A 26,539-nucleotide genomic window follows, 5' to 3' on the forward strand; every position below is an offset into this window, starting at 1 on the left:
CTTTCTTCAAATTTTTAGAACATTCTGGTAGAATTTTCTGCTCTGTATGAGTTATAAATGTTTCTATACTTCTGTTCCTACCATTAAATTTACTAACATTTATGGAATTTGAATGATCAATTCTTTTTCCTGTGGTATAATTATTTTACACTTACTTGGCTTTTAATTAAAATAATGAATTATTTCTTCAGATAAAATAGTTTGACGTCTTTAGGAAGGTAATAATGATTAACAGTCATATACAAAGGGGGATAAAAATAGAGTAGAGGGAAGAATGAGAGAAGGAAGTGCCTGTGATCAGGTGAAAAACATGAATGATCTTTCCTAAGCATTTACTCCTTCACTCAATCTTTAGTGAGTGACTGTGGACACTGAGGAGTTCATCCAGGAAGACGCAGAACCACTCTTTTGTAATACTCAGACCTGAATCAGAATCGATCAGAACACGCTACAATGGGCATATCCCAATTCAGTCAGTCCTCACTGAACTTGGCCTCTAGAAAGAAGTAGAAACTTCTCCAAACCTCAGTTTTCTTACCTATTAAATATGGAAACTATTTCTCTATGAGGTGAGAATTGAGGTGCGGTAGGGTAAGCTACCGCTCGGATGCCCCCATCCATACTGAAGTACCTGGAGTTGAGTTCTGCCTCTGCTTGCTGGCTGGATCGCTTGCTTTCTCTCTTTTTTACTGAAGTTTCTTTATTTAAAACACAGAGTTACAAAGAGAGAGGAAGAGAAAGAAATATCTTCCATCTGTTGGTTTACTCCCCAAATGGCCACAACAGCTCCTAGCTATTGTGAAGCTAGGAGCCATGAACTCCATTCTTGTCTCCCATGTCCATGATAAGGGCCCAAGCACTTGGGCTATCATCTGCTTCTTTCCCAGGTGCGTTAGAAGGAAGGTGAGTCACCAGCAGAGCAGTAAGCATTTTAACCTGCTGTGCAAAAATGCTGTTCCTGCCTCTGCTTTGTTATCCATCTCCATGCTAATAATGCTCCTAGGATGCAATCCATGATAGCCAAAACACCTGGACTCCTGCCACCCATATGGGAGACCCAGATGGAGTTCCTGGCTCTTGGCTTTGACCTGGCCTAGCCCTGGCTGTTGCTAGCCTTTGCGGAGTGAACCAACAGATGGAAGATCTCTGTCTGACTTTCCTGCTCTGGTTTTCAAAAAAATAAGTAAATCTTTTTTTAAAAAGAGGAAAGAATGATATGTAAGTCCATATTCCTTTGTGTGGATGGATTAAGAAATTGGAGGTTACATTTGCTGACATCGTGCCTGACACACAGTAACCTCTTCGTTTATGTTTGTTTTAGGTTTTCCAAACCGGTGTGGGTGAAATACTCTTCAGGGGGAGGAACCCAACTATGCAAAGACATGTGGACATAAAAAATTACTGGTGTGGGTGAAATACTCTTCAGAGGGAGGAACCCAACTATGCAAAGGCACGAGGACATTAAAAATTACACCCTTGAGAAAGACATGGAGGCCAGAGCACAGGGTGCATCCAGGTATCCAGTGTAACTGCACAACCTAAAGACTAGAAACATGAGTAGGAGTGGTATCATGAAGGGCAGCCAATGATCATAGCTTTATCTGATTGGAAGCTACATGTGCGGCCTGACATTCATTCCCTGCTGGTTTCCTTAAGTATTCCAATACACTTAAGTACAGGGGGAGGACTGAATACGATATTGAATTTTCAGCAAAAGTGCATGTAAATCGAAGTGGTTTCCTTGTTTACACACACAAGTAAGTCTTAACTATGTAATTGTTTAAAAGAATAACACAAATAATATTGCCACATACATGCACACCCATACAGAAACTCACTATTTTTTTAGACATGCACCAATAGTCTTTCAAGCCCAAAGGAAGCATTTTAGTCATACATCTGCAAGAACCTCAAAGAGTCACAACAATGTAATGCACAGCCTAAAACATCCACAAGACAAGCCCCTGCAGGAGCTGGCAGGACCAGTTCTACTAGTGGAAAAGGAAATCAAAAGGCTGGGGTTTCCCGGGGATGACTGAGTGTTCATGTTTTATGGGTTATGACTCTGGTAGAGTTTAAGCCCTGAGGGACCAGGCTTTCTGAAACTGTAGCATCCTGAATGGAGGATATCTGGGGCTGCTGTACAAAACAGCTCCCTCCATCTCCCCAAATATCACCAGCTGAGTTGACAAAAGAAAGTTTTGCAGAAAGTAATTAGCATGCATTCAGCTCTCACATCTGAACAGCACAGCTTTGTAGGGTATTTAGATTTATTTGAACTGGCTTATACCTAATTTTCTATAACCAGATGAGTAAGTATTATAATTAATGTGCATACAATTTTGTGCAATGCTTTTGAAAATGCAAATGTCATAATAATTGAATTTTGAATTAAAATTCACAAAATATTATCATTTTACAATTTTCAAAGGTATTTTATATTTGTAGAATGTTGAAAGTGGCATAATTATATATAAAAATTCCAATCCTTGTCTATATAATTGTTTGAGGCACTAGACAATTCCATTCTTGGAGAATCGTTATCTTTGGTTCTTCAGTAATCTTTACATTAAAAAAATGTACACCAGGAGCTGGCACTGTGGCATGGCAGGTTAAGCTGCAGTGCCAGTATCACATATGGGTGGCCCATTCCAGTCCTGGCTGCTCTACTTCCTGCTGATGTGCATGGGAAGGCAGCAGAGAACGGCCCAGGGTCTTGAGCCCCATACTTGTTTGGGAGACCTGGATGGAGCTCCTTCCTCTTGGCTTTGGCCTGGCCCACCCCTGGCCATTGCAGCCATTGAATCAGCAGATGGAAGACTTCTCTTTCTCTCTCTGACTCTACCTCTCTCTCTCTATGTATTTTAAATGAATAAATAAATATAAAAAAAGTACAACTGTTCAGAAAATTTCGATATGCATAGCAAACTGAAATATGTAAACTCAGTTAAACAATTCTTCCATACCAGTAGGCTCCATGTAGTGTATTAACGTATCTGCTAACCATAAAAAAGAGACACTACTGATGGAGAAGGTAGTCGAGAGGCAGCTGCACTCTTCCATGAGAACCGCCATACCTGTTGATTAATGGAGAGGCCTTAACAGCACTCTTCTTCCATGCGTCTTGCCATGAGGAAAGGGGAGGAAGGGAAAGGTAGTGATGGCAGCAACACCTGGGGAAGGGAGATGGGGAAATAGGTAAAGGGAAAATCAGCAGCCCCTACACAGTGGTGTCCATCCACAGACCTTGCCAATAAAACAACTTGCAAAAAACCTTGAGAATTTTTTTCTTTCTGTTAGAAAATATAGATTTAAAAGGTAATCTAAGCCAATTAGTATTTTGAAAGGTATTAATGCAAATGGTTTCACAACTATAATCCTCCAAATCCAGGGACACAGTGGGTTGCTACACGTAATTTCTCACTTTTAAACTGAACAAGGTAACTTAGAGTAGGGCATTCATTAACAGGCATCAAATATTTTTTTTTTTAAAGAAAAGGTTTAAGAAAAAGATATAGGATAAAACTAACATCACATATGAATGTGATTTTTTCCAACACACAGTAGGACATAATTCTACCTCTACCTGGTTGCTGTATTACAGGCTGACAATGCACCTTCTTTTTCACATTCTCTTAAGAATACATAGTATTGATGTCAAACAACTTCAATGTATAAACTTAGTATAAGGGAATAAAATTTAGTAGAATCCATACACACTGCAGGAGATCAAGCTAACAAACCTTGTAAAATGTTGATGTTTTACTTATATTTTTGTAGTCATGGTTTAATATGGGTTATATGTAATTTTTAATGAGTAAATATAGAATTTAAGAAAAAAGTTAAATGAAAATATTTAATAAAGATTTTATAGTATAAACTATTTGAATTTTAATAATGATTGTCTTAATAATTTTAATATAGGAGCAAACATGGCTACAGATCTTATATTTGTCTTTAAGAAATTAACTTTCTATGCTTATATTTAATTATTATATATATATAAGAAATGTTTCTTGAAGACTCTTTACTTGGTGAATCTTTATAAATGGTAGAGATTAATTTTTTAAATGTATATTTTATGAAGAAAAGGTTTTAAATATGAACCATAGGAGAGAATTATTTTCCTTTGTGAAAAAAGAAATTGATACATCACACAAACATGTCTCTTAGTGTGTTAGCTACTGAAGAGCTGAGGCGTTGTTGACTCTTTCTCTAAAGACAGGGATTTTTGTGAATACATGCTTGCATTCTTGTTTCTCAATGTGATTCTAACCTTTAATCCCAGTGTTTAGGAAAGCAGCTATCACAAAGATGTTTGGGTTTTGGAGCATGATAATCCTTTTGGTCTTGCTTTAATCCTGTTTAGATAGTGTGTCTCAAAATTTTCCAATTTCTTAACTCCTCTGGTCTTTGACATATCACTTACTGTTAGACAACATATTTAAAATAATATGACCCACCTAATGCTTAGGCAACAGAATTAGTCAGTCCTCGAATTGAGAAATTTGGAAATTAATTGGTTAGCATAAGAGATTAGCATCAAAGAATTCTGAAGGCATATGTGGAATCTAGGCCTGTTGAGTTAAAAGAAACAACTCAAAGAAATAATCACAATTTTTTTCTGATATATTTGCACATGTTCTTTTTGTAGCTTCGCTTTGGGTCTCATAAGTTCTTACATTTTTATATTTCATTTAAAATATTAATGTATGTCATATTTAATATCTTTAATGTTTGAATCTCCCTCAAAAATTATAACCTACATATTTCAGTGATATAAATTATTTAAAAATTAAACTTAATTACTCACACATTTAAATAAATTCCTCAGTGATTATTTTGGGATCAGCATTTTGTCTCTGGAAGAATCAAATGTGGGAATGTTACAAGCCAAAAAAAAAGTAGAATCCACATGCTCTTAATTTGTGGCCAGATACTTGCTTCTAGCATGAAATGTAGCAGCTTTTGCATGTAGGTTCCTAATACACTAAGACTTTTATATAATGCAAATTCTTTCTTGGGCCTTAGGAAGTATATATTATTATGGTACAATATATCTAGGAATTAGCATTGCCCTGTGAGAGATACAAAAGTAACCGAAGCTATACTTACAGTAAATCTTGAAAAGTACATATGTACATACAAAACACAGAGGAAGACCACTAGAATAATTTATCAAGATGCAATAAATAAATGATTTTATATAGAGATGAGTTTATCAGTAACAAAACATAAAACATATAATCCAACAGATTAATCTTTAATTTTAGCCAAGAACTGACAGTGTGCAGAATAGAACTTCATGGACTGAAAGAAAAGATGTAGATTTGAAAGGTCCCGATAGTCATGAGGTGTTTGTTAGGAATTTGCCTGTGGATAATGGTATGAATTAGGTTTTCATCTGGTGACAATAAAAAAGGGAAAATGGGCTCTATGATCCATGAAGATAAGTAGATAGAGAGATTGTTTCTGATTTATTATTGAGTAGCATGGACACTAGAGTTTGTTTTTCCAGAAGCTTTGGAATTCTCTCTCACCAAACACTAACACTAGTCAGCCCATTATAAAGTCTACCTCTTCTAGTTTCTGTTTTTGGAAAAATGTATGGCCGTGGTTGAACCACTGATGTTAAGATACTGAAAGAGTGTGTTGTAGGCTTCATTATAAAGGCAAAGCAGGTGGATGCAAAAACTAGGGCTAAACACAGAGGTAGTTGGGAGTCAATACTGAAGAGATCATGTAACTGAAATTTACTAACCAGAGGGACACTGAACTCCTTCTGAAAGCCTCCATAGGATATGAACAAAAGCATGGAAGAAAGAAACAGAAGTTGACACATCCTGAGGCAGTGTGGCCAGAGGAAGGTTTTTATAAGTCAAGTTGGTTCAAAAAGGGTGGATCCCATGGTGGGAGGAACAACAGAACCTGTGGTTAATATATAGCAGAGACACTGAATTAAATGCTGTTGGGAGATTAATTAGGTAGTGGGACCACTGTTCTCTGCTTACTGTCTTTCAACCTTTGCCAAAACCTGAAGTGTCTGGTATGAGGCCATGTGAGAAAGGCATAAACATTCCTGATAGCCGGACTGTGTTCCTTATCCTATCAGTGAGGCCCATCTGAAAAGTCAATGTTCTCTAACAACTGGAAAACAGATTCCTGGAGCTCTTGTTATGACTAAAACTTACCCCACCGCCACTCTCCTGATCTGTCACATTCACTCCAGTATGTTCCCCGGGGGAGGTCATGCTTCAGTTCATGAGACATTTCTGATTTCCTCTCATTCTCCTTCCTGCTATTTTCCTATCCAGTGACTGGATAATTTTCCAAAAAGACATTTTAATAATTATAATGCTAGTGTTGACAGTGTCGTAGAGGGGGTTGGAGTGTGGAGAGGCCTGCTTGGCTATTAGCATAAACAGTGAGTGGATGCTAGGGTAGGCAGCAGAAGTAGCAACAGGGCCAGGGGTTCTGAAAACCTTTGCTGAGGAAGGGATGTCACAGGGTCCTGCAGGACTCAGGAAACTGCTCCACCACAGATGTAGAATTACTTGATTCACTTTGTGTTCTCAAGGCACAGTGTCTTTAAGATATAAAATACGTTATGCTATAGTCCCTGGATGAGGTTATCAATTAAGACTTAACTACTGAGACTCAGGAAAAGAAAGAAATTAAAAATACATGTAGGGACCAGCACTGTATTGTAGTAGGCTAAGCCTCTGCCTGTCATGTCAGCATCCCATACGGGCGCCAGTTCATGTCTTGGCTGATCCAGCTCTGATGCTATGGTCTGTGAAAGCACAGGAAGATGGCCCAAGACCTTGGGCCCCTGCACCCAAGTAGGAGGCCCAGAGAAAGCTCTTGGCTCCTAGCTCAGGATCTGCTCAGCTCCGGTTGTTGTGTTATGACCATTTGGACAGTGAACCAGCAAATGGAAGACCATTCTCTTGCCTCTCTTTCTCTTTATCTGTAACTCTATCATTCAAATAAATTAAAAAATAAATAAATAAAAATGAAAATACATATGAAAATATTGTGTAGACACCACCTGAACCTTTTTTGAAATAAATAAGAATTGGAGCTATTTAAGATAAATGTATTTAGCTCTTTTTAGTAAATGTTAATGGTGTTTCAAGTATCATGTAATATTTACTGTATTTCTGAAATTCAAAATAAATATTGATTCTTTAAAAATAATGTTATAAATGGTTTTGAAAATATCTGTAAAAATTCATCACATGCTGACACAAATAATTTTACAAAAAATTTCCAATTTTTTTTAAAGTGAGGTGAAAATATTGTTTCACACTTTTGCACATCACTGTGATGGCCAGCTTACTAATAAGGAGTGGGATTCCCTACCTGCTCTGTATTCCATGTGTTACAATGTCACAGGGCATGTAGCCCCTGGAAAATTCCATTGCACACATATGAGAAAATAAGAATTGAAAGGGTAAAAGATATTGCAGAAATATCATGAAAATCATTTTGGGTCCTGGAGGTTTGCTACTATACTTTGAGAACTGCTAGCTCATCTTTAGCACTTAACTGAATTAAAAAGTAATCCTTCCTCATGGGGGTCACATTCTTGCCAGGGGAATGATAGATTTTTTAATGACATAGTGTGATATACACTAAAGTGCTCCACAAAACAGGTAATGCTTACAGGAGACCTTCAAGGAAGAGTTGGTCAGCAGAAAAGAGATGTAGGTGGAAAAGGTTGTCTGTTTATTCCATAGAAAGAAGGACATGCCTAGATACTGAATGATGCAATGGAAGAAGCATAAATCTGCTCTCTTGGACAGATTTTGTTCAAATTTCATCGTGGCCACTCACTGTTAGCATGATGTGGAGAGAGACATATAAGGGCTTTGCATCTCAGTTTACTCACTTATGAAATAATAACACATATGAAGAATGTAATCAGGATTACATGAGATGGACTATGGGAAGTATCTTCACGTGGGCAGTTAATTAGAACATCCAATAATATATTGCTTCTTGTTGCATATTTAAATAGAGTTATTTGGTTACATGCTGACAGTTTAAATTAGAATGAGGTGATGGAGAGAATGGAATGGACAGCAATGAAGCAGGATTGATGTGGAGGTTCAGTATGGTTATGAGTGATCTATAAAAACAGAGATATGTGGTAACATGAAATTAACTACGTTGGAAACTGAAAGAGAATCACTTCTTTTTTTATTATTTTTATTTTTATTTTTTTGACAGGCAGAGTGGACAGTGAGAGAGAGAGAGACGGAGAGAAAGGTCTTCTTTTTGCCATTGGTTCACCCTCCAATGGCCGCCGCAGCTGGTGCGCTGCAGCCGGCGCACCGCGCTGATCCAATGGCAGAAGCCAGGTGCTTATCCTGGTCTCCCATGGGGTACAGGGCCCAAGCACTTGGGCCATCCTCCACTGTACTCCCTGGCCACAGCAGAGAGCTGGCCTGGAAGAGGGGCAACCAGGACAGAATCGGTGCCCCGACCGGGACTAGAACCCGGTGTGCCGGCGCTGGCACTTCATTAAAAATAGAACGAAATGTGTAAGAATAATCTGGATGGCAAAAACATTGAGATAGAAACTTAACCAAACTCTTCCATAGGACTTATGAATGTGATTTTCAAATAACTGCCTTTAAAAAAAAAAAAAGAAAGAAAGCAAACCTTTATTTATTTGAAAATCAGAGTTAACAGAAAGGAAGAGTCAGAGAGAGAGGTCATCCATCAGCTGGTTTACTCCCCAGTTGGCCACAACGACCAAGGCTGAGCCAGGCCAAAGCCAGGAGCTTCATCTGGGTCTCCTATGTGGGTGCAAGGGCCCAAGTATTTGGGTCACCTTCTGCTGCTTTCCCAGGAGCATAGGTAGGGATCTGGATCAGAAATGAAGCAGCCAGGACTCAAACCAGTGCCGGCCGGCGCTGTGGCTTAACAGGCTAATCCTCCACCTTGCGGCGCCGGCACACCGGGTTCTAGTCCCAGTTGGGGTGCCGGATTCTATCCCAGTTGCCCCTCTTCCAGGCCAGCTCTCTGCTATGGCCTGGGAAGGCAGTGGAGGATGGCCCAAGTGCTTGGGCCCTGCACCTGCATGGGAGACCAGGAGAAGCACCTGGCTCCTGGCTTCGGATCAGTGAGATGCGCCGTCCGCAGCGGCCATTGGAGGTGAACCAACAGCAAAAAGGAAGACCTTTCTCTCTCTCTCTCTCTCTCTCTCTCTCTCTCTCTCTCACTATCCACTTTGCCTATCAAATAAATAAAATAAAAAAATTAAAAAAAAAAGTGCCCATATGGCAAGTGGTGGCTGTACCCACTGATCTACAGCACCAGCCTCTCAAATAACCGTGTTAGCAGCTGGAATATAATATCAGATGGTTTTATCTCCAATTTCCTGGTATCATGAATGAGTGCATGTATGTGAGGGAAGGTTATATTCAACACGTGGTGATAATTATCTGGATTACATTTCGACTTTAAATGCTAAGACAAAATATCCCTATTCCATCATCTATTCCCAGAACCTAATTTGTTTAAAGGTTCTTCGTTGAGACGTTTCTTGTCTTGCAACTTTTCTTGTCACCTTCCTCTTCCTAGTATCAACTACCATTTCTAATTTTGCCAAGTCAAACAACAGTTGTCAATTGGGAGTCAATTTAGCCACATACATGTAATAAATCTACTCACAATTGGAAAACATTCTTTTGTCAAAAATGCTTCTGTCTTGAATAAGATTAGCAGAATCTAAGCAAAACCATTTTGAGTTTACTCAAACAAAAATAAAACAAAATGGATGGTTTCCTTTGTAAAGTAGAAATAACTCTACTTTGCACTGTTATTTATAATTTTAAACCTCAAGGAATGATTATTCATAGATATGTGGAATGGGAGGAAAGTAAAACAGTCTGTTCACCCTCTCCTTCACTTTAAATACTTTGCACACTGTTCCTAGTTAATGTATTTTAATTTATTTTTAAAATACAAGTTGTTCTTTGACTATAAAGCATCTCAGATGGTTACAAATACTTTCTTAAGCATTATTTTCTCCTCAACATATTCATGAACCACCAAACAGAGAAGCAGCATGCTCTACTTGAAATTCAGTTAATAAAGGAGAGTACCTTTTTTAATATTGTCATTTAAATTACATGAACTAAAATGCCAACTTTGGGCAATGCTATTCCCTCAAAGCATGTATCTTATTTCATTGCATATGTATGTATTCCTAATGTTTTATTTTGAGCCTATAAAATATGGTATACTCTTGAGCAATCTGACAGATGATAAAACTGCATGGGAGTGGTACATGTGCTCATGTTTTCATACTTCTGCATAATTGCTGATTTCTTTTTATTTCAATCAGCTGTCTAAAATGGTTAACTATCATCAAATTTAATAAACAGCATATGGACCTACTAATGTATTTGAAGGACCTGTTCTTTGTTTTCTTTCCCCTCATTTATATGCTCTTTTATTTTTCAGTTAAGGAATATATTTCCTGGGTGATGAGAATTTGAAATTAAGCCACATGCCACATGGATTTCATTTTTAAAACAATAGCTACATTTATTTTAAGAACACTGTAAAAAAAGAAATGAAATTTTGTCTCAGTATTCTCCATTTGTCTGTAATGCACGAAGTATTTTGTTTGTATTCTACTAGTGCATAGTTTTTCTATTTACAGAAAATATGTAATTTTATAAAATCATATATTGTGTGGCTACATATTTATGGATGTTCTAAATGTTCAACAAGCGTATCAGTTAATGAGAGTTCATCATAAAAAAGGTTCTAAAATAATGTTTTTTATATTGAAAATTTACTGAACAGATAGACTGAATTTCTCAACAATTTGAATCAAAATTAATTCAGAAAATGTGAGGATAAAAACTTCTTAAAAATTTAAGATGAGAAAATAGAGTCTTTACAATGACCAATTTTAAGGAAACATTTATTTGAGAGGCAGAGAGAGTGAACATGAGAGTGAGAGCAAGAGTGAAGGTATGAGAGAGCACTCCCTGCTTCCATACAATAGTTCACTCCCCAAATGCCCACAGAAACTGGAAGTGGGAACTCAAACCAGGTCTGCTACTTGAGCCATCACCATTGTCTCCCAGGGGAAGCTGGAGTTAGTAGTGGGAGCTAGGAGTCTAACCAATGTAGTCTGATGTGAGACTCAGGTCTCTTAGCTGGTGTCCTAACTGATCAGCTAAATGCTCACTCCAGGAGACTAAAAATTTTTGAATCCTAATTCCTGGGAGACAAGGAAAGAAACCAAACATATTTCACCCTGAGTCCCTCTTGCCTGCCACACCGATACTTTTTCACTCTGGCTTGTGTTCATTAACCTTGACCTATTTTTCCCCTAACTTGAATCCAATTAAACTTCCTTCTCTTAACTGCCCCCTCCATTTCTTGCCAATAAAATAAATGGATAAGGAAATCCATTAAAAGTACATGGATTATTATCTTCTCTGTAAGAGCAAGTGCTTCTGAAATAAATGCTTATTCTAAATTTTCCTGCATCAAATTTAGATTTGCATAGCCAGTCCCTGCATGATTAGAAACGCCAAAGGCACAATTCTAGAGTGGTTCCTGCTTTAGAGATTTCCTATTACAGCAGCATCCCATTTTTACTATGCATTACTGGAATATTCTCCAGCGTGTATATTAGATAGCTTTATACAGACGGTCATGTTCCTACAAGCCATAAATTTAACAAATCATCAGATATATAACTTTCATTCTCACATTTACATTACCAAGTATTTTATGGAGCAATTTTCTTAGTCATGGCAGTGAGACTGTTCAATGATATAAATAAATAAATAAAGAGTATTTCAACATAAAATCCTTAACTCTGAACGAAAATAACTATGCCGAAGTCTCACAAGAATACAATTCACTATTAAAGAGAATTCAGTTATCAATAGGGTCTATCTTGGACTGCATCCACGACAGTTTATGACTCGTAGTATCAGAAGGACTTTATTATAGCAAGCATTACAGAAGCCAAGGGCAGAGTTATGGCTAGCTTCCAGTGCTGAGAGAAAGCACATGAGAGTCCTAATAAACCACAATACTGAAATGACTATTATAAATAACTGGTACATTTACATCAGATTATCATAGATTTTCAACAGAAACTTGAAATACCAACTCTGTGTCAGTCACAGGGCACAGAGTTTCTTGTCAAAACCTGTTGTGGATTAACCATGCCATATCTAAGTGCTGTCAGGGATGTAAAGGCTTGTATTGAAAGAAAAAAAAATCTAGGTGTAAAGGATATTTTGAAATGAGGGACAATCAGAGCAGGCCAGTGAAATAACCTGAACCCATATTTTAAAATGCTGTAAAATAGGTTACTGTATTTCTAAGTCTATATTCTAAAAATGTAAATATCCTCCTTATTCCTGAAGGAAAATATGCATCAGAAGGCATTAGAAAATGACAGCCATAAGTTAGATTTTCAGTGTTGTAATTAAAGGATTATGTTAAATGCCAGATTGGTGTGTTGAGTAATCAGAGAAAATAATCCATGTTTTAAAAGACATGTGGTACAAATTTTGCCTTTGCAATGTAATAAAGCTTACTCTAACACTGGAACTATTACTTATTTTTGCAATATAAAAATCTCAAGATCATGGAAGACTATCAGGTTTGCAATGTTTAGAAACTATTGTCTGTAGTTCAATAGAAAATTATTTCCAAATATAATCTTTCCGAAAGCATAATTTACTAATCAAATTATTTCCAACATTTACTCTGACCCACTTGGCCCACAAGGCTGAGATCCACACGTTTCTCTCTTTCTCTGTGTGTGTGTGCTTTCCAAGTAAGCAAGGCCAAGTCCTCCTAAAGTTTGCTCATAAATTTAAGAAGGAAAATCCAAAATATACAGTAACCATGGGGTCAAATTCCCTTTATATCAGTCCATAAGCCAATTGTTTAGGAATGCTCATCAGGCACAAGCAGATAGTTCATAAAGTCCAATCAATAAGGAGACTAGCTAAATGAAGTGCAAAAAATATTAAAATGGATCCTTTAGCTCTTGGGAATCAATGGCAGTAACCTTCATTTAGAAAGAATGTGTGTCTGGGCCATAATGCGTAGCAATATTTCTCCAGCTGCTAAAATGAAAAGAGCTCAGAGGCAGACATCTCCCCGTGTAGCTATATTACGTTTTCTATTCTCTTTCCCCCGTTGAGGCAAGGGGACTGCCCTAACCACTTCAGAAATGGCCTGCCTTCTCAGCAAGGAAAAGAGAGCTGCACACTGATGTTAAGATATATATAAGTCACAAAAGAGCAGCAGGGGTAGATTTGGGCTGAGAGAGGCGCTTAATGACTAGGTCAATTATTAGCAAACTAAATATTCTGGCGTCTCGGTGGAAACAGGTATTTTTACTGAATGTTACATTGAATTATGCATCATCTTCTCTGTACATGTGTTCCTAAATACATGATGTGAATGCATATGTCAAACTAAAAAGCCCACAATGTTCCTATTTTGGAACCCCCAAAATAGTCAGTATCGTAAATGCTAACTCTAGTTAAGTCATCAATCCACTTTTGCAAGGAATGTCTTCTCTATCAAGTTATTTAATAACAAATAATTCTTGAGATTAAGAAAATTGAGAAATTATTTTGTACACATGATATCTATTTCATTTAGCATCATATTTCGGCTGCTCATTTCAAAATTATATTCCACGTTTAAAATTACTTGCTTTATCTCAGAAAGCCTCTTCTGCTTTAACAAGTTTGAGCAGGCTCAATAATTCGGATCAATTGGTAGGCATAATTAAACTAAATATTCCCTATGGAGGCCGGCGCCGTGGCTCAACAGGCTAATCCTCCGCCTTGTGGCGCCGGCACACCGGGTTCTAGTCCCGGTCGGGGCACCGATCCTGTCCCGGTGGCCCCTCTTCCAGGCCAGCTCTCTGCTGTGGCCAGGGAGTGCAGTGGAGGATGGCCCAAGTGTTTGGGCTCTGCACCCCATGGGAGACCAGGATAAGCACCTGGCTCCTGCCATTGGATCAGCGCGGTGCGCCGGCTGCAGCGCGCTACCGCGGCGGCCATTAGAGGGTGAACCAACGGCAAAAGGAAGACCTTTCTCTCTGTCTCTCTCTCTCACTGTCCACTCTGCCTGTCAAAAATAAAAAATAAAAAAAAATAAATAAAAAATAAATAAATAAATATTCCCTATGGAAGTAAAGGATCTTATGCCATAGTTAAAAATTTTGTGCTCAACTCTTGAAATAGCTAATATTTGCCCCAATTTAATTATATATTATAAGCATCATATTATTTTTAATTACTATTTATTTATTTGAAAGGCAGAGTAATAGAGAACGAGGGAGAGATGGGAGAGAAAAAGTGAGCGAGAGAGAGTGAGAGTGAGATATCTTCTATCTGCTGGCTCACCCTAGATATGGGTACAATGGCCAGGATTGAGTCAGGCAGAAGACAGGAGTCAGGAATTCAATCCAGATTTCCCACAGGGGTGGCAAGCTCTCAAGAACTCTGGTCATCATCTGCTTCTCTGCCAAGCGCATTAACTGGGAGCTGGATTGGAAGTGGAGTAGCTAAGACTTGAACAAGAATTTTGATATGAGATTCAGGTGTCCCAAGTAGTGGTTCAACATACTGCACCATGACTCCAGACCCCAACATCATATTATTTAAAATTAATATGGGTAGGGAGCTGGTGCTGTGGTATAGCAGGTAAAGCCGCCGCCTGCAGTGCTGGCATCCCACGTGGGTACTGGTTCAAATCCTGGCTGCTCTACTTCTGATCCAGCTCTCTTCTATGGCCTGGGAAAGTGGTAGAAGATGGCCCAAGTTCTTGGGCCCCTGAACTCATATGGGAGACCCAGATGAAGCTCCTGGCTTTGGCCTGGCCCAGCCCTGATCGTTGAGGCCATCTGGAGAGTGAACCAGTAGATGGAAGACTTCTCTCCTTTTTTCTGCCTCTGCCTCTCTGTAATTTTCTCAGCTTTTCAAATAATTAAATCTTTAAAAAATATATTGTTAGAAGTTTTGAAGTCAATGATATGGGCATGGAAACATTTTCCTATACTTATTCTACAGAAAGAAAAATGATAAAGGATTACCTATTTTGGAAATTTCAGCATTACTAAAACAATATTAAAAGTATTGAATAAACTGCTCAAAAATTCCTGTACTGTTTGCTTTACTGAATAGTTTGCATATGAAAAGTTAATTGCTTTGTTTCTACAACCTTTGGGAGTCAAGGGACCACCTTCAGAACCAGGTTTCCTCTGCAAGATTTTCCTTCTACAATCTCCAACTGAGTCAAGCATCTCTACCTTGGAAGAAGGATGAAATGAAGAAGTGTGTGTGTATGTGAGTGTGTGTGTGTGTGTGTATCTACAATGATCTATCAATGAAACAGAAGAATACAACTCAAGTGTACCCAGTGCATAAAGCACCATGTGTTGATTCTCTTATACTGGTTAGGAAATATTATCTTTAAGGAGCTCAAAATGGTACTGTGCTTATTATTGTATCATTCTCAAGCAAATGAAAACAAAAGCTATTAACTTCTCAATTTTTGTGATTTTAATACCTTGTTTTTTCATTTACAATTTCAGATAACAATTCACATCAATACTACAATTTTGATCAGTTCTTGACCATGAAACAAAATATGGCTTAACACAAAGGAACAAAAATGTGTTGTGTTTGTTAAAACACATATAGAAGAGGAATTCTCTGAAAAGTAGGTAGGACATGGATTATTGCTTGCCTTAGACAATGAAACAATAAGAAAATAAGTGATCTTCTCAAAAACACATAATAAATTAGTGATTTCCATTAAATATAAAATAAAAGCTATTTTTCCTATTCAAATATGTTTACTTTGCTTGATAAGCACAGAGGGAGTGGTGGTGGAGAAGAAACAGAGAGTGCTCCTATCCACTAGTTCACTTCCCAAATACCTACATTGGCTTAGACTGTCTCAGGCGATAGCCAGGAGCACAGAATTCAGTCCAGGTCTCTCTCCTCTATGAGCGTCAGCGACCCAACTTCCCGAGCCATCACCACTGCCTCCCAGGGTGCACAAAGCAGAAAGCTGGAATGTGGAGTGAAGAGCCAGAATTTCATCCCAGACACTTTGGTATGGGATGTTGGCATCCAAACCTGAATCTTTACTACCAGGACAAATCTCTACCCCTCAAATGTGTTTTTAAAATAGAAGTAAATATAATTGCTTCAATAGGTTATCATGATTTTTGAGTGCAAGAATACATATACAGCCCAGTGGAGCTAACAGTAGCAAAACACTCAAATAATAACAACTACCATGTGTTGAACACTTAGCATTTGCAGACATTATCCACAATTTTACATATATTCGCAGTTTCATTATCTATAAAATGCAGGTAGTATTGCCTTTCTTGGAGGAACTGTATAAAGCAAATGAATTCTGCAGAATATCCAAGTAAATCCTTATATATTAAATGAATATTAATTTAATTTTCTGTATGCTTTTTATCTCATTTTTAGATGTTGAATAAGGACACCACTTCATCATTCTAGTAAACATATTTGATGTATCGATGATTAATTTTATGTTGATCTTTGCTGGTGATTTTCTGTGTGTACATACGAGAAGGAGTGAATACAATTCTAATTCCTTTGCTTCTGACATTAGAGACATTTGGTGGTGATTTACTCCCTTTAGATCACGTCAGCCCCTTTCTGCTTGAATTGTGTTTTAATTGGGTGTTTTGCACTGTGCTCTGAAAATTATCTCAAATTCCCCATAAAAGTTGATTTCTACATTTATGAATGTATTTGGCTAAATTAACAGTTTAACTGGAGATATGAATAAGTGTTATGAATGGGTGCCTAATTGGTAGATTCTATCCACAGTGTTGTTGGTGAGAATCTTTACAAGGCTTTGCTGATTGCTCTGAATATTTGAGAGTTGTCTGTAATCTGAGCCTTTTAGAAAATACTCTGCAACTGGGCACTGAATGATCTTTAATAATTATTTGATGAGCATCTCTGTGAGTTCCTGGTTTCTGTTATTTACCAAATTCCTTAACAACAAATCCAGGAAAATATATGCAGTCCTCTCGAAGACCGAAGTCACTTAGCTGGCAGAAAATGAATGTGACATTATTAATGGATTTTCTTTCTCCATGGTTTTCACAGAATTATATTTGTTATAAATATTGGAACTCAGTCATAGAAGCTAGAGATCCGTGTACTTCAGAATTGGAAATTAAAAGGGGAAATTTAAAGGGCCAAGAAAAGTTCATCTTTATTTTTCAACATAAATGAGGCCAGTGAACATTTCTTCAGGTAAGAAAATAATCACAAATTTAATAAATATTATGAATGTTTTCATGTGGAAAAAAACACAACATTGAGTTAACTGTAAAATCACAAAAAATTTGTAAGTATTGCATCTATAAATAGCAGAATGTAGTGAAGCAATAATTAGGGAATTTTTAATGCTAAAGTCGCAAAATATGCTTATATATAACTGCCTAGTAACACTTTGAGGTAGATAAAGCAGTAATTATTATAATCTATTATCTATGTGAGGGAGATATTCTAGAAAATGGGATAGAGTTTGAACTAGACCCAAGATATCTCTGACTAATTCTTTGCAACATACATGATATGTATTTGAACAGAGTAGAATTAAGTTAGAGTTGAAAAAGGACTTTTTATTTATTTATTTATTTGAATGGCAGAGAGACAGGGAGAAAGAGACAGAGGGAGATCTATAAACTGGTTCACTTCTCAAATGCTGGCACTACCCATATTTGGACCAGCCTAAGGAAGAAGCCAGGAACTCAGTCTTGGTTTCCCATGTTTGTGGCAGGGATCCAACTGCTTGATCCATCACCTGCTGTTTCACAGGGTGAACAGTATCAGAAAGGGAATTGGAAGTGGAACATGGACTTGAATCCTTGCACTTCAATACAAGATGCAGGTGACCCACGCAGCATCTTAACCACTGTGTCGAACACACAGTCCAAGGAGGACTTTTTTAAGGCTGAAAATTTATGGAAAATATTCTTCTAGATGGCATTCTGAAGGAAAAGAGAAAGTTGATAATCTGAAATGATTTAATATAATGACATTTGGTAGAGAAGCTGAATTATTAAATTCCCAAAAGGTCATAGATAAGATATGAGGGAGAAAATGTGCATTGGATGGTGAGTTGGCAAGGAGCAGTGGAATAAGGGTATTAGAATGGAGAAAATCAAGAAAAAACTAAAAAACCTGTGAGTCAATCTGTGAGATATGCTTCTGATTCTACTCTAAAACTGAAATTACTGCCAAAGGAACTCAGAATTTTTCATTAGGGTAAAGAAAAGTAATGTATTTTCTCTGCTATTTTGGAAAACTTAAAAAAAAAAAAAACCCAGAAGCTAAATAATCAAGTCAGAAGTCCTATAGTTTGTGCTCTGAAATAAAATGTGGTTACTTAAGAAAAACACACATGGGTATCTTTCAATCCATGGGCAATTGATAGAACTAATTTAATAGCTACTTGATCCTGGGGACATAGATAATACACAGACATGGGCAGCAAAAGAAAAGCATGTAGGCTTGATTTCACAAAAGAGTATAAAAACAGTCTGGGGCTGAAATAGGCAAGAATTAGATTTTAGATCTTCATTATTCTGAGAGAAAGAGAGGAACCAATGTTGTCCAGGAAACTAGAAGAGCCTCTCAAAATTGCATTCTCAAAGAAGTAGTGAAGGCTGAATACAATTGATTACACTGAATAAAGGGCAGGGAGCTTAAAGGGAAAAACTGATAAAATATGGTCCTGTGTGAACATGCTGCTTCCAGTCAGCTGGTCAGTGACGATGTACAGTTAATGCTGCTTCCACCAAAATGAAAGGAAAGAAAAAGGATTGGGCTCTCAAACTCAATTTCCTCAATTAATCATATAATTGCAGATGGAGCTTGTTTTAGGTGAGAGTCACATGAGAATTAGGACTATTGAAATAACGATTTTTAAAATTTTACATCAATCTGGGGGCATGTTCCTTATTCACACAGTGTTGAGTGTTAGGTTTCACCCACACAGAAGTAACAGTAGTATCTGCCAGGTAAGCAACAAAATTGATGGATAATTGTTGAATATTTAGATAATGCAAAGACACCATACAAAATGGACAATAAGCAAGAACCAAAATGAAGTCTGATTACGCAAGCACATCTCTTGCTAACATGGAGAAAGTCATTTATATATTTTAATAAAGAATATGCAAAATCCTCAGGAGATGGCCATACAAAGAAGAGAACAAATAAACAACAATAACAACACGTTAGAGACACAGATTGTAGCTAGTACAAGTACTGAAAGAGGCAAGGATTCTACGGAGTGAAAGCTGTCGGATTCTCAGATGATCTCAGTCAAGGGCACATTTTTTTCTTTTTTCCTGCACATTTCATCAGGCCTTGTTGGGTCTGTATAAAGTAATTCTCCTTCTGATTCCATCGATGGAATCAGAAAATAAATATGATTTATTTTTAGAAGAAACTGAATAAATATGATTTATTTAAGAAGGAGATTAATAAAATGTGATTTATTTTAAGAAAGAGTTACTTGGTTGCAAAATGTTGAGAAGTACATTAAGAAATTTGTGTTGTGGGGCAGCTGGTAAAGCCACAGCTTGGGACACTTGCATCTCATATGGCATTGCTAATTCAACATTGCTAATGCTTCCTACTAATGACCCTTGGAGGCAGTAGATGATGGTTCAAGTGCTTGGGCCTCTACAGGGATGTGGGAGTTCTGTAGAGCTCCAGGCTCCTGGCTTCAGCCTGGCCCAGCCTTGGCTGTTGCGGACGTTTGGGGAGTGAACTATTGGATGGAAGGTATTGCTCTCTCTGCCTTTCAAGTAGATAAACATAAATAAATAAATAAATGTTTAAGAGGTACACTTATTTTCCTTGTAGTTCATTAAAGGAATAGCATGCTTTGAAATAAGGCAGTGACTTTTTTCTCTCTTAAATGAGATATTCTCTGGCTCTAAATGTAATTCAACAATATTCCACTTTGACATTCGAATCTTTTAATAGTGTTGAGAACTGGTCACCATCCTTGGCTTTGTATAATCCAAGGCCATTATAAAATTATGTATAATGGATCTGGAAAAAAAATCCAAAGTACCACCCACAGGCCACTTTCCAAACAGGCAGGTAGTATAATGATGCATAATGCATTTCCATCCACCACTCTTTTCAGTGCTTCAGGACAATAATGATTGATATTCCAGGTCAAGAAATGTGCATTTCTCAAGATTTTTGCTGAGCCAATAATCGTATGGGTAATTGTATGGGGGTTTACTTTTTACTTAGAAATTATTATGCAATAATTGGTTATGTGATCCTGGGCTACAAGACAAAATCTTTAGGTACAAATAACATCAAAACGGACATCCTTGTAGAAAATGATTATTAATAAGTGTTTGTGCATAATATGTTTGGAGGCCTTTCTGCCCTGGGATAGTGTGCTAGCTGTGGTAAACATCAATACATTGTATTTCTGTGATGTTTTACACATATAAATGAGATTGGAATTAGACATTCTTTCTAGTATACAATTTGAATTTATTTCTCAGTAAAATTTCATTTGTATTATATTTTGTTTTGAAGTATATCTATTTACATAATAGAACTAACAATACATAACACTATTACAGTGTCAGGAATCACAAAGTAAAAATTTTGATGATGGCCAGGATAATATTATCAATTATTGGATCATAAATGAAACTTGTCAGATATTCCTTCATTTTTAAAAAAGTGAAATAGACAACCGATTTCTTAATATAAAGGAAAATATAAAAGTCATCTACCAGGGTAAAACCAATTGTAATTATTATATTATTCTAGGAAAAACAGCAAAGTTGTTATAGGGAAATTTCAGACTCTTCAAACTTTTTAAAGAAAAATCCTGAAAAGTGGGATAAAAGATGATTAAAAAGTCATTAAGATTGATATCAGAGGATAAAACGATAACCCTGCTTTTGAAAAGTACATCACAATGGATCTGGTGACCTGAGAAAGCAATTCTCAAGTATGTTTTTATGCCTATTTCCTGGCCTCCAGCTTTCTTAATTGTCTTACTTCTATTGAATCTGTGTCAGCAACATGGACCTCTATTTACTTACATAAATCAATTCAACAATTTTTCTTTTGGACATCTGTGTATAGAGATTACTCCAGATGTATCATGCAGTGATGAGCAAAGCACTGGTTCTTCTGTCTTTAAGCAATTTACAGGATACAAGCACCTCCCACTAACTCTCCAAGCTCCCTTCATTAATCCAGTCTGCATGGTCTCATGTGTCTATTTCCCTATTCTAAATTCCCTCTTCTGCCTACCACATTTTTGTTTTTGTTTTTGTTTTTTTGTAACCTTATCAGTCACTTCCATTGAAATGTATCCATTATTCTTTTATATTTCAGTTCTTTCAAGATTCTGTTTTAGGCATCATCTTCTATTTAGTGTTATATGCGTTAACTGATGTTTTTTATATATTCCCAAGGCTTCATTATCAAAAGACTCTTAATGATGCCTAAAGATATATTTTTTCTACTTATGTATACACTTAAGTTTCAGATCTGTTTTTCCAATAGCCTGCTAGATACTGCTTGAATTTTTTCAAGGATACCTTAAATCCAAAATATCTGAATCAGAATCATTCCCATGGAAATGTGCTGTTCTTTCTAGTTTTCCAAGGTTGTCAAATAGTGCCACTGTTCCCATGTCCTCATGGGTGTTTTTCTTGGGGCTTGGTTACAACTTTTAGTATCCCCAAATCATACTCTCCTGTCTTTCTTGTAGCACTTAATCTGTCCAGAAAGTGTGCCCTCCACCTTTACTTTTAAATACCTCATTGTGTCCATAATATTCTCCATCACCATATATGCATGCTTAGAAAGCAAAGAGCATGTCTCATCCAACTTTTTATCCTTGATGAATATTTGCATACACTAAATACTCAACAGTTACTAAATTTAACTCAACGACATCTCCTAATACTCCACATCCCTTGTTCATTCTATAGAATTTCAGCTATAGTTTCCATGACCTTTTGCTACAAGTTCTGGATGGGTGAAATGCAGGCTCACATGTAATAGAAACAATGCCCAATTCAGCGCAGAACTCTGTATAGTTCAGAGGATTGTGGCCTCAGAGAAGCACACCACTCTCAGATCATATCTGGGTCTGCTGATGACCTCATTGATGTAGATGGTAAGCATTTCAGAAGATAAAAAAAAATCATAGAAAATATATTTAAATAGAAATGATTAAGAGAGATTTTAAATAGCTGTGTGCCATTGCATTATCTATTTATTCCCAAACATTTTATATCAATTGTCACAGATTTCATCTAAACATACAGTATAAAATATTAGATTCCTTTGAGATTATCTGATGTCAGCAGTTAAAAGTCTGTTTGAGAGAAAGCATTTACAATTGCATGTGTTTCAAGAATTCTCTCATTATTGTAATGAAGCTTCAATAATATTTTCTGGATAGTAATGAGAAGACATACAAGATAATGAGAGTTAAAACCAAAAAAACTACCTGCATAAATTAAGTAAAAGTTTATCAGAAACAAGATTTAAAAATAAAGCAATCTATTGTCTATATTTCTGATGGACAAGAAACATATTACAAACAGAAATATCACAAACCTAACTTGAATCTTGAAATAATAAATCCAAAAATAATTTTCAAAAGGAATAGATTGGTTTTTCAACAAATAAATTTAATCTAATCCACTCTAATGTAATTTAATCATTTATTTAATTTGAAAATTACAATGATCTTCTGAAAAGAAATAAGAGTGACTTCAAATTATTCATAGGCTCTTATTAAATTATAAAGTCCTTATTGAAAGGACACTTTTTTTTTTTAATTGTCTGTGTTTAGAAGCAGGGAGAGAAAAGAGAAATAATTAATCTGTCTTATAGTTTAGATCTGGATATAGCTTCTGCTTCCAGTTACATGAATGTTGAGTTACAGACTTTTCAAACTAATTACATTTAACATCATACTCCCCCAATAAAATGAAAAGGAAACATAAAAAGTAAAAAAAAAAAATTGATGATAAAAGTGAAACTTAAATAATCTGAATTTATTTGGTTTACCATGAAGCTTCTAGGCCATTTCAATCATTATCAACTGTGTCAAAGATGGGTGGATATAAAGCAAGTAACATTTCAAGGCCTTCTTTCAGCCCAGGATTTTATTTATAAAATGTAAGACTTTCAATAAATGCATTTACAGTGGTTTCATCTGTGCAATTTTCTTTTGTCTTCTTTGTGCTTCATACCACTCTGAACTTCTCTTACAAGCTTCCTTCTTTTACATTATACCTAATTTACTGCATTCAAGGTTGGATCTCCTCCACATAAGGACTTCCATTTTAAAGGCAGAGATTCTTTTTCACTTACTTAAACTTTCCCGGAAAGCCTTGGAAATATTTTATTTTCAATACATGTTTGTTGAATAAGAATGAATAATCACAGCATTGTTACCATACAATTTCTCCCAGGAAATAAGAGACATCACTTACAGAAAAAAAAAAAGAAAGAAAGAAACCTGTGATAGAAGTAACAATGGAGAGTGCTTTACCCAAGAAGAGGAATATTGAGATGAAACAGTAAGCCAATTGAAGAGGTTAAGAGTGCTAACTACACTTTCACTAAGTTCCAGAGTTTCTTTACTACACAGAAGATATTTAACAGTTGTTGTATTTCAGTAACATCACTTTTTTGGATGTAAATTCGGGAGAAAATCAGAGGAAATATAAAAGTATACATATTCTATAAGCAATAAAAATAACGAAGTGATTGGAATAACACTGAAAATGAATAGGGGCTAAACAATCCACTGCATTATCATCTAGTTTGCTGAAATTCACACAAGCAAAAGCTTTGAGAATCTGGTGGAAACAAACCCACTAACTGACCTCCAAAGTCACTTTGAGATTTGATGAGAGCTCATTCCCTTCTTAAATATCTAAGGGTTTAGCAGGGTGATCTAGATTTGACAGACCAAATTAGAATAAAAAGGGTAATATGTCCCCATGTTTTATCAGTATTAATTATTAATTCTAAGATTAGAAAAGCAAGGACTGAGAGTCTGGGAAGCATACTAATTGGAGCTTTTTTCCAGCTCATTTTCCCTGCCAATATGAATATTTTGCAGCAGTTTCAAGGGAAATTGACACCTGAAGAGCAATGCATTCAACTGGAACACTTAATATAAATTGTAAAATCCTGAAGCAGGAGAAAAGGGAATGTAGAAAGATGATAACGTCGCCGCCCAATCTTAGATGATGAAGAGAACAGAGGATTGGCTTCATTTTAGATCCTTCCCTCACTTTATATCCTTGCTATGGAAGTCGCTGTCCCTAAGCAATACTGCCCCGGAGTTCCACAAAAGAGAGAATCTGACTGGGAATTATTCAAGGTGAGAATATCATTCTCACTAGTTATTTTCAAATGCTACCTTGGTAAGCCTAAGCCTATGAATCCTGCATGATTTAAATCATTGTTTTATATCAAAGGTACGTGAAGGTAATAATATTCACAGTTATTTATCATTATTGTTTTAAACTACCAGTAAAATTTTAATCAATATAGTGAGATTAGTAAAGTTCTTATTATTCATTTATAAATTATGACTATCATGTCATTTAGTTTCTTCCACAGCCCTATGATTTATAGTTTAAGAAAGTGGGGCTAAGAAAATTACACTCTTATTAAGAGGAGAAACCAGGATTCAGACTGATGTCCTTAGAGTTCAAAGCTTGCACCTTACGTCACACCAGATTCCACTACAACACTGCCAGTTCTTCTCTGGGATAGCATCTTCATTAGATTTGTTGGGATTGTACTACTCATTTTACAAGAAACTAGCTCTACCATAGGTTTTGACTGGCTGAGATCTGCTTAAAGACAGCCTCTATAATCACTTTTGCTTTCTAATCCCTAAAAATCAAAAGGAGTGAATGGGGTCCTCCCAAAATGGTGGCCTACAAACTTCTTAGGTTATGGGGAAGGTTCACAGCTGTGTCACAGATGGCTGGAAAATTAGAAAAAAGCAGCCTCAATCAGACAATAGCAGCTAGAGTGACATGGAGAGATGTAGAACCTTGAAAATGAATTCTTTTCTCTCTCTCTCTCTCTTTTCTTGAAAAATGGAATTAGAAGAGAAGTTTATGTTGGAACAAAGCATTTTGAAATCCATGCATTGCTTCTTCCTATTATGCATTTTCTATGAACTTGCGTTTTCTTAAATAATTTTTTACATTTTTGGTTAACATACAACACATGGACATTTCTATAGGATAAAGTGCAATGTCTCAACATATGTACTGAGCATAAACCAATCAAACCATGTAAGTAGCCTTTCCATTTGTTTATGAAAATGAATTCTTAGCAACGTATATTAGTCTCTTCTTACAGAAAACATATGTACAACATTTGCTGTGCTCATGCCATTTGCAAGTATATGGTAATCTTGGGGGAAATATGGAAAAGGCAGCCTTACCACATAAGCCAGTCTAAATGAAAACAGCACAAGCCATTACAAGGTAGATGACAGCACTTTACAAATGCCTGCTTAGGAATTGCGTAGACAGGAGAAAAAGAGAGAGAGAGAGAAAGAGTCTTTTAATCTATGCAGAGTTTAATCTTTATTCTCATAATCTTTGGTCACATAAAAGTGCTGTTTCATTCTCAATGATATATGTGTGTGTGTGTACTTCTTTAAAGATTTATTTATTTATTTATTTATCTATTTATTCAAATATTAGAATGTCAGGGGGGCAGAGATGAAGAGAGAGAAAGATCTTTCATCTACTGCTTCATTCCCCAAATGGCTGTGACAGCCAGGAATGAGCTAAGCTGAAGCCCAGAACCAGGAGCTCCATTCAGCTCTCCCACATGGGTAGCTGGGTCCCAAGTACTTGGGCCATCATCTGTTGCCTTCCAAACACATTAGCAGGAAGCTGGATTGGAAGCAGACTAGCAGGATCTCGAACTGGCGTTCCAATATATAGGATGTAGTTATCATAAGCAGCAGCTTAACTCACTGCCACACAATGCCAGCTTCCCCAGTTATATTTTAAATATATTGTCATTTGTATTTAAAAGGCAATATAAAAAATTCATGGTAGATACAAAATGATCTCATTATGTACAGCACCATGTTTTTTAACTATCAAGGACAAGGCACTCTAAAACTATTTAAAATATGTAGAGTGGCAAGATGATGTAGAGACAATAAACAAAAGACTTTTAAGGGCCTACCTTAAAAGTATGAAAAAGAAATTTGGGAGTGTCAAATTTAAAAGTATTAGTATATAAAAGCCAATAGTAATTTTTAAAGATTTGAGAAAATCAAAAGACATAAAATTAACCTGGAATTTAGAGTGGCCAAATTTCTAAACTCATTTAACTGTTTAAAACCTGTCATGTATTATCTGTTGTTTTTCCATTTTATATTATTATTA

General features: G+C 36.4%; 1 protein-coding gene across 3 annotated transcripts in view; it reads right to left on the bottom strand.

The window, feature by feature from the left end:
• Positions 1–26,539, bottom strand: part of PCDH7 (protocadherin 7) — a 439,021-nt gene that overhangs the window by 195,201 nt on the left and 217,281 nt on the right. Inside the window, exon 3 of one of the 3 annotated variants that reach the window (XM_062212965.1) lies at positions 3,078–3,173. The exons of the other annotated variants lie outside the window; for them this stretch is intronic. Coding sequence (XP_062068949.1) covers positions 3,085–3,173 — 89 coding nt within the window. The 3' untranslated portion in view covers positions 3,078–3,084. The remainder of the gene's footprint in view (positions 1–3,077; positions 3,174–26,539) is intronic. 3 annotated transcript variants of the gene reach the window in all.

The sequence above is a fragment of the Lepus europaeus genome, chromosome 16, assembly GCF_033115175.1.
Source record: "Lepus europaeus isolate LE1 chromosome 16, mLepTim1.pri, whole genome shotgun sequence".
Taxonomy (NCBI): domain Eukaryota; kingdom Metazoa; phylum Chordata; class Mammalia; order Lagomorpha; family Leporidae; genus Lepus; species Lepus europaeus.